The 9,869-nt window shown below is 40.5% G+C and overlaps 1 protein-coding gene across 1 annotated transcript in view; it reads left to right on the top strand.

Annotated features, from left to right (window-relative positions):
* LOC132882000 (protein diaphanous homolog 1) overlaps positions 1–9,665 on the top strand; it is a 64,349-nt gene extending 54,684 nt beyond the window's left edge. The window contains exon 11 of the mRNA XM_060915145.1: positions 7,328–9,665. Coding sequence (XP_060771128.1) covers positions 7,328–7,515 — 188 coding nt within the window. The 3' untranslated portion in view covers positions 7,516–9,665. The remainder of the gene's footprint in view (positions 1–7,327) is intronic.
* Positions 9,666–9,869: the final 204 nt, after the last annotated feature.

The raw sequence follows: 9,869 nt of genomic DNA on the forward strand, positions 1-9,869 counted from the left end.
ACAACATAGTATTTCCTCCACAAATCTTTCCTGTGAAATAAATCTGATGTCCACAAGCAGTTGGGCCTCATTGGATAAATCTGTGCTCTCATCTAGCTGAAGTGCGAAGTATTCGCTGGCTCTCACCTGCTCCAACAGCTGAGCAGATACGGCTTGAGTCATGTCACCAATCTGTCGGCTCACGGTGTTATCAGAGAGTGGGACAGCATCAATTTTTTTTTTTTTTTTGGCAGCATCCTCACCAAGCAGTTCTCGGACAATGTCTTTGGTGGCTGGTAAAATCAAATCTTCTCCAATTGAGTGAGGTTTTTTAGCACGAGCAATGTGGCACGAGGCTAAAAATGATGCCTTCAGGGCCCGCTTGGGGACAGTAGCTTGCTGGGTGACCAAATGATTGCCTGACCAAATGCTGCTCTTTGCGTCTGAAGAAACCTACCGTTTTTTCGGCATCTGTCGGATGTTTTTGTACCAAGTGACGCTGAAGTTTCGAAGGTTTTAAGCACTCGTTTGACAGGGTCTCCAGACAGAGGACGCATTTCGGACAATCATGGCCATTTTTCTGTATGGCTGTAAAGCCATACTTAATGTATGCTGCCTCATCTTTTCAGATTTTAGTTGGCCAGGACTTCTTAGTTTTTTTGCGCAGCAGTGTCCTCCACAGCAGGGCTGTTGGTTTGTTCCTTCGGTCTCTTCTTCAAAAACCTGTCCATTTTGCGCTAGCAATACGCTAGCTTGAGGAGCAAAGCAGCTTCATAAATGGCGCAAACCACAACGTCACAGGCAATCGGAGAGATGAGCCTGGCAAGCAACATTTCGATATGATGTATTATTATTAATTATTATATTTTATAATGATTAAAAAGCTAATTACAATTAGCCTAGTAAACTAGACCCACCCGCCTAGCAGCCAAAAATATTTTTGCCTAGCGAGTGGGTCTAGCCTCACACCATATAAACAAAAACACTCCGGGCATCAAATCGTGCCCGCCAATCACAACGCAAGGTTTTTGTTTGGATTCTTTGGGCGGGCTTTTGCAGGAGTGACGACAAAGCTGCGTGACGCTGGAGAAAGCACAGCAGGAAAGATGGCTACGGCTAGTGAACAGCGCGCGTTTAACTCCGCTTTGGAATCAGTTTTAGAAGAATTAGACTTGGAGTTTTCGTTGAAGCATGAGCAGGAAGAGGCTCTCCGCTCATTCCTTTTCAAGAAGGACGTTTTCGCTGTTTTGCCGACCGGCTATGGCAAAAGTCTGATCTACCAGCTGGCTCCGCTCGTAGCCAAAAGGATGGGGCTAGTTTGTGCAGTACGAAGAATTAATAAACAGCTTTGAAACATTACTTTCTGATTGTTTCTTATTTTCCCGTTATTTTAAATTTAAGGGAAATTATTTCACCAAACACCACTAAATAAAAACTCTCAAAAACAGTTTAAGCAAACCCTTGAAAAACACTTGGAAAAAAAATGAGTGTATGTGGTACAGACTCCAAACTTGTGGTCATTATCTCCAAACTTCTTAATATCTAGAACCTGTTTATTAATTAATACGCATTTTGAAAAATTATTTATTTCAAGGCCTCCCTCACTGCTTTCTGTCGCTCTGACTACGTCAGTCACTGTTGCGCTGATTGGTCAGAGCGTTGGCCTATACGCACAGAGACGGTTTGAAAGACAACGGGTTGTTCCACCCGTCGGAAATGTCTACGAGCGAGGCCAGACTAAATATTCACATTTAGTCTGGCTTGCCAGGCTAAATTACAATATATTTAATAAAAATTATTTTAAAAAAGTATATATTTTTTTCGCAATTTTTTTGTCATTGTCCCTCCAACTTTCTGAGGCCCCCCCCAGTACCCCTTGGCGGCCCCCACTTTGAAAACCACTGCTCTAACACACACAACGCCTTTTCTTTTCCAGTGAATGGCATTTCTATACCTAAAAAGATAAAAACAACAAACATTAAACATAAGTTTGACCTGTTTCCACACACGCTGTTAAAGTTTGAGGTCAATTGAATAAGAATTGGTAAAGTTATTAGATTGTGAAATGTCAAATTTTTTGAAACACCCTTGTGTTATTTGGGTCTTTGAACACATTCTGTTTGGGGTCCTATCGACCAGACAGCACAGAAACAAACACAGCATAACGACCAAAGGGAAAATGGCAACAACAGCATGAGGGTTACGAAGTGTCCTAGAACACGATGGACATTATTGATTCTGTGGGTGCCGAGCCTCTGGGGCTGAAGTTGGTTATATCTGTTACAGGAGGTGTTGGAGAAAAGCTGATAGCAGGACAGACACACACACACACACACACACACACAGAGCTCATTGTCCTAAGCTTCTCTGAGAAGGTCATGTTCTCGTTTCACACAAAGCATCACGTCTTTGTGAGAAACATTGCTCTTATGTTCAGCTCTGATATTTTCAACCTTCCTCAGTTATCCTTTTTTTTGTCTTTCGACCTCTTTTATCGCTCACATGTCCTGTAATTGCTTTTTTTGCTTCTCCAACAGACTCGGTGCTCTCTTTGTCCCAGCTCATACTGGACACCTGCTCGGTAACGTGTGTGTACCTGTGTGTGTTGAGAGCATGCTGTTTTATGCGCTGCGGTGTTCATTGCAGGTGTTTGTTTAGTGAACCATGTGGCTTAGTGATATTAGTGGCAGTTTGGGTGTGTACTTATGTCTACACCAGCCAGCCATTGATTTTCATCCATGGTTCATTTTGCATAGGGTGTGTGTTGCATGTAATGCTATAGTAAACATCATACAGGAACTGTTCTGTGAAGTAAAACAGGAGCAGTGAATTTTAAACCACCCTACTGCAATATTGAACTGAGCTTTCCACAGACCACATGTTTGCTCTCCACATCATTGATCACGCTTTAGAAGTTTAGATCACTGTACGAGCAGTTCAGCTTTGAAATAAAGAGGGCAGTGTGTGTAGAGAGAAAATAAAGCCATCGTTAAAGAAGCCAGTACTTGAGCTTCTCGATCTGCCTGTAGCCATTTTCAGAGATGCCAATCACTACGATTTGTGCGTAGTCACTACGTTTTTGACAGTAGCACTACGAGGCTACGACCGTTTATTCAGTTTATATGGGATTCATACGATTTTAGCATGGATGCGGTTCGAAACGCGTGAATCTATAATAGACTGGTACCAAAATCCAGAATTGTGACACCCAAAGGCATTTTTGAGACAAAGTCGGCAAACAGTCTTATTTTGTCAATTTGGGTGTGCCGAATTCAAATCTGCAATATGCCGAGCTCTATCTGACCTCTGTTGACCTCTAGAGGTCATTGAACTTTGGGCCTGTAAACGTCTCAGCTGAACCCAGTTTCTCAGCTTTCTAAGGAATGAAATGTACTAAAATGATTAATGAAGTTAGCAAATGGCCTTGTTTGTTAAATGTTTGGGTGCTGAATTCATTTTTCATTTGTAAAACGACATATGACCTCTGATAACCTCAAGGTCATTAAACTTGGCCTATAGGCCTATGCATTTAACGGCATTTTTAAACTGACTTCACTCCCCCAAAAAGAATATGAACAGACAAAAAAACAAATAGAAAGGAACAAATACAACATTAAATGCCAGTCCATGTACATGTGACTTACTTTTCACAATGAGAATGCCTAGGCGATCACCTTACATAACATTGCATTACATTTAGCGGTTATTGTTTATACAAAGCTACTGAAAAAAGGACAGATTCAGCAGCATACAAAATGTGGGGGCATACAGGGTATACAGGTTAATCAGGGTTAGTATATATGAGAGTTTTTTTCTTTGTTGTTTGTTTTTTGTAAAGGCTTTACCCCGTTTAAAACAAAACACAAAGAAAATAACTCTCATATATCCTAACCCTGATTAACCTGTATACCCTGTATGCCCCCACATTTTGTATGCTGCTGAATCTGTCCTTTTTTCAGTAGCTTTGTATAAACAATAACCGCTAAATGTAATGCAATGTTATGTAAGGTGATCGCCGAGGCATTCTCATTGTGAAAAGTAAGTCACATGGACTGGCATTTAATGTTGTATTTGTTCCTTTCTATTTGTTTTTTGTCTGTTCATATTCTTTTTGGGGGAGTAAAGTCAGTTTAAAAATGCCGTTAAATGCATAGGCCTATAGGCCAAGTTTAATGACCTTGAGGTTATCAGAGGTCATATGTCGTTTTACAAATGAAAAATGAATTCAGCACCCAAACATTTAACAAACAAGGCCATTTGCTAACTTCATTAATCATTTTAGTACATTTCATTCCTTAGAAAGCTGAGAAACTGGGTTCAGCTGAGACGTTTACAGGCCCAAAGTTCAATGACCTCTAGAGGTCAACAGAGGTCAGATAGAGCTCGGCATATTGCAGATTTGAATTCGGCACACCCAAATTGACAAAATAAGACTGTTTGCCGACTTTGTCTCAAAAATGCCTTTAACTCTTTAAATAAGCACTTTTTTGAATTTTGGTACCAGTCTATAAGGGTTCACGATATTTTGCCGGTGTTCGGTACATTTGAGGCCAATTATCGCTTGATATATATATATTTTGACTGTATTTATGGTCAAAGTTTGCTTCAATGGGCGCCGCCATCTTTGTTGACAAGCGTTCTGTGCATGCGCGAATTAATTATCGATGCCGCGACGGCATGTCGAGCAGCCCATGTCACTAGGTGTTGAGGGGCTGTCGGGGTGCTGTAACCTCACAAACATGCTACTAAAGAAAAACTGTTGGACCTGAAACAGTCATCTTCTGAATTAAATCAATCAGAACTGAATAAGTAATCTGACTTGATATTGATGAGATTAAAAGTGAAAGGAAGTTGATAAAAATTAAAAGTAATCAAAGTCACTTGACATTAATCATGGGAATAAAAAGGAAATAGACATGTTCCAGTACAACTATTTGAGTATTGCTAATTGTGTTCCAGCATATTCTCTATAAACATTGATGGCATGTAATCTGCATTTGTTTAGTAAACTATTTGAGTCTTTGCTACTTGAGTGTTCCAGTATGTTATCTATAAATATTGATGGTATGTAATGTGCATTTGTGTAGTAAAGTTAAGAAAATAATATTCACTGTTTGAAAGTTGATTGTATACAAATTACCAGAGAAGTCTTTACTTTGTGTGAATGTGGTGAGTTATGAGTATCACTCATGAGAAAATCACGAGTGATTGTGGTTTGGTTTTATTTTTCAGATAATTGAAGAAAAAAAAACCAAATCAACAATTTTCTCCCCCCAAAACCAACATGTCCCAGTTCATTTTAGTCACCTGTATTCACTCAGAATGGCCCTAAAAAAGCACCAATTTCCAAAATTTTCTTTGATTGATTGGGGATTGATTGATTGGGGAAGTCATGGCCTAATGGTTAGAGAAACAGCTTTGGGACCAAAAGGTTGCTGGTTCGATTCCCCAGACTAGCAGGATTGACTTAAGTGCCCTTGAGCAAGGCACCTAACCCCCAACCGCTCCGGCAAGAGTGGTGGCATACCTTGTGTCTGATTAGCCAAAGAAAAACTGATGATGTGATCATCAGTTCGGGCATTGAACCCGACCAACTGAACTGAACACACTGATTTCACAAAAGGTTGGCATCTCTGCATTTTGATTTTGAAAGCGCTCCTGTACGCAACAGAAAATGGCAACTGTTTGTATCTCGTCTTTTACACAAATTTCATTCATTCTAATGACCTGCGTAAGCATGTTAGATTTTTGTGATCTTTTTAACATCTGCATGTGTTTATTGTACCTGCTAGTTTTCAGCACAGGTGTGGTGTTGATGATTTGCTGCTCCTTGATATTTTTTAACCCAAATTCTGTTTTAACTAACATCACACTGTTTGACACTCAGCCTCCTGTGACAGCTTTAATGACTGTCTCTGTGTCACTGCTGAATGTAAAGCATTGTTCGACTTTTGAAGTTGACGTTCGGTCCTTTCAGGGGTCATACAAGGGCATGGAAAGTATACTTTTGAATCCGATTATATCCAGGTCAAGAAAATATGCAGAGAGAGTATGCAAAAATATTTGATCATACTTTCATTTTCGCTTACTGTATTAGTTATTCCATGAAATCGAGTCGTACATGAGCTGATAGCCAGCTATAAGCCATGTACCATATGAGTGAGTGTGGAACAACTGTTTTATTATATCCATATTCACTGGGTTTTGAGAAACGGCGCATTTTTATCTCATCTCTAGCCGCTTTATCCTGTTCTACAGGGTCGCAGGCAAGCTGGAGCCTATCCCAGCTGACTACGGGTGAAAGGCGGGGTACACCCTGGACAAGTCGCCAGGTCATCGCAGGGCTGACACACAGACAACCATTCACACTCACATTCACACCTACAGTCAATTTAGAGTCACCAGTTAACCTAACCTGCATGTCTTTGGACTGTGGGGGAAACCGGAGCACCCGGAGGAAACCCACGCGAACACGGGGAGAACATGCAAACTCCGCACAGAAAGGCCCTCGCCGGCCCCGGGGCTCAAACCCGGACCTTCTTGCTGTGAGGCGACAGCGCTAACCACTACACCACCGTGCTGCCCCCGCGTTTTTATCTTTTTGCAAATTCGATAAATAAGAACTTGTATGCAAAATGTCTGACAATCCTTTCTGCTTAGAATATAAACAAACCAGTGAAATGACGGTAGCAATTTTAAGATAATGTGTTCTTCCCATCAAATACTTATATTTTTTGCTTTTTTTTTGGGGGGGGGTGTTTTCAAGTAGTTATTATTTTGTCCTTGGTTGGTTGTTTTTCTGTACTCAGAGTATATGAGCTGATATCCTAGTAGTAGAGTAGCCAATCAGAGCGCGCGGTTGCTCATATCCAGTGAATATGGATAGAAGAATACTAATTATACTTCAGAATTAAGTTTCACGAGGAATGATCGAGTTAATCCCAATGAACCTATGATCCTTGTACCTACAACAGGACATTGGAAATTCTAAGAAAAGTGGCTAATCGACACCAAATACAAAAGTAGATGTGCTTCATTTGTACTGAGTTTATAACCATGACTCTGAGCAGTTAAACAGCTCGTCTCTTCAATACCTGCCAGCTTTTCTATCTATAAATCATAAAAACATCAATGCGGAGCGCATGGCGACACACATGCAACTAAATAGAATTACAAAATTCTGCTCATTTTCCTAAATCCATACACAGTGGGCTTATAAACGCTCTCTTACAAACTGTAATGGTCTTAAATCTACCACAAAAACATAACCAGGCCTTTCAAGAGGACGTTCACATGCTTCGTCTGTCTAAACGTTTATCATTTCCTTTCTCGTCTCTCTTTCGTTCAGGAAATCGGAGAGGAGCTGGCCATGCAGTGACGAACATTCTCGCTAAAGAGCTGCTGCAGGAAGACCCCAAGGCTGGCGTCACAGCCAAAAAGAACCGATTGGACAATGAGAGCAAGAAGGCAGAGTCACCTGAAGACATGGGCTCGCTGGAGGATCTCTTGGACGATGCCCCACTACGGTCCAGTTAGGAACTTCCCGAGCTGATCCTCCCTTTCCTGCTGAAGGAGTCAGAGGGTTGGACGTTGCTTGGGGGCCAAATGTGACGACGGGGCTTTCTCTGACCCACATCCCCATGTTAGCCTTTGTGGCTCACCATCGGCCAATTTTACTGTAGTGGAAGGGCTCTGTTGGCCCCGCCCCTAATCAGAGCTTAGAGAGTGCTAGCACTACACCTGCACTCATCCATTGCCCTGTTTTCATCACTTTTTTTTTTCCCCCCTCCGTATCTTTTTTTTTTTCAACACTTCTTGTTACATTTAGATCAACCCAAAGATCGGTTCTTAAATTTTGACACACATCAGGTGATACATTCCAGGATATTTCTGCACTTGCGTTTAGTTTCTTTTACCTTGTAGTTGTTTTTCAGTGCTTTGTATTTACACACACGCATTCAGTTTGTTGGGTTTTTTTTTTCTGGAGCCGGTTGTAACGACCGTGCAAAACGTACTGTATACAGAGTGTTCAAGGTAAAGTGAATTTCCATTATATTAGCACAAGGTTAACCAAAAAAAGTGCCAACTGTTAGCTTAGAAATGTACATACCAGCAAACTATTCAACAAGAGTGTGCCTTAAGGGGAGTGGAAACCAACCAAACACAGCAAGACATGTTCAGAGAGAGAGATGAAGGTCTAGTACTTCACTGTGAGATTTTTTTTTTTTTTCCCCCCCAGCTGTTTGTCTTTTTGAAAGCTCTGGCTGCACATCTCGTAGCTAAAACCAGAATAGTCTCTCATTACATCACCACAGTGATGGCGTTTACGCATTTATACACTGCGCTGTGTCATAAACATCTCAAACAGTTCTGTTTTGTGCATGTCTGAGAGATACGGATAGGCATGTACTGAATTTCCTGCTGCCCAGAAAAGCACTGCAGTCTGCGCCTGTTATCCTGTTTGATTTAAGACAGATTTTGAATTTGCTTGTGCCAGATGAACAAACAGTTCATTCCCTGCATGCTGGGAAATCTTTAGCTGTCAGGAAGAAAAACAAATATTAGAATACTTGACTTACCGTACTGCTCTCTCACTTAGAAACATAGCCAAGTTTCAGTATTTCTGCTGGAAATAATCACCTTTTAGTGAAATGTTACTTGCGGTTTCACTGCTCTTAAACATATCAATAATTATACTCTTTGCTGGAACCGTATACACACGTCACATGTTCGATATCTGTAAGAGATGTCTTTTGAAAGACATCGTCCTTAATGTACCGTAACATACATCATCGTACGTCTTAAAACACTGGACACGTGCTGATTGGACTGCAAGGCGTTCTGCATGTCGTGCCGCGAATGCGCGACTGCTTTCGATGCCATGTTTTATCCTGAGAAGGAGTCTTCCATAAAACTTTCCGACTCTACTCTACTCTATGTAGCTGCGCGTAAGGATCATTTAGCAATCGTAAAGCCTCCACGCGTCAGCCGAGCTGTTTAGCTTGTGTAAATCAGTTGAAGATTTAGCCAGAGAACTGACTGTCGTACGGTAAGCACGCGCTCGTTTTCGCTCATCTGGCATTAATACCAGGGAATCATTTGCATATATGAACTCCATGTAAAGGCCAATAAAAGAAAGGGTGGAAGAAAAAGGAGTTTTAAATTCATTTGCACCTCGCAAAGTTTTTTATGCTTTGCATTTGCAAATTTAGTAAGTTCACCATATGGTAGATCTCAGAATGGCACAAAGGGTTCACTGTGATATTAATGTCAAAATAAATCCATGCAACAGTAAAAGCTTTTTTTTTTTTTTTTTTTCTTTTTCTCTCTTCTCGTTTGGATGGGCATTTTTTTTTTTTTTCCAGAGCCCTCCGGAAGCCAAACATCAGGTCTGACTTGGTCACTGATGGCTGGATTAGAGCCTCAGATGGCATTTACTGAATGAATGTTCCTGTTTAAGTATGTTAAGTGATTGATTTATGTACATGCTGGAAAGCATCAATACATCACTGGATTGAGAAATAAAATGCATATTTTTTTTTTTTTTTCCATTTTATGGACAGATTTTCTATATAAATTTTTATTGATTTTTGTTTTATTTTTAAGATTAATGTAATTAGAAATTCACTTGGTAATGTGTGTATATTGAATTATCTTTAGATAAATGCTTCCAATTGTGTTCAACCCTTGCCATTAAAAAAAATCTTTAGTATTAGCTCATCTTGGTGTGTGTGTTTGTGTGACAGTGTGTGTAGCACTGTTCATGTGAAGAACAGTACGACACAAGTGATGTTCTTGTACTCCTCTACAACATCCAACACCTTAACATTTAGAACAAATAAGCATTTTGATTTTCCCCCCCGAGTGCTTTTTTTTGTGATCACCTTTTT

The sequence above is a fragment of the Neoarius graeffei genome, chromosome 2 (genome assembly GCF_027579695.1).
Source record: "Neoarius graeffei isolate fNeoGra1 chromosome 2, fNeoGra1.pri, whole genome shotgun sequence".
In the NCBI taxonomy this organism is placed as follows: domain Eukaryota; kingdom Metazoa; phylum Chordata; class Actinopteri; order Siluriformes; family Ariidae; genus Neoarius; species Neoarius graeffei.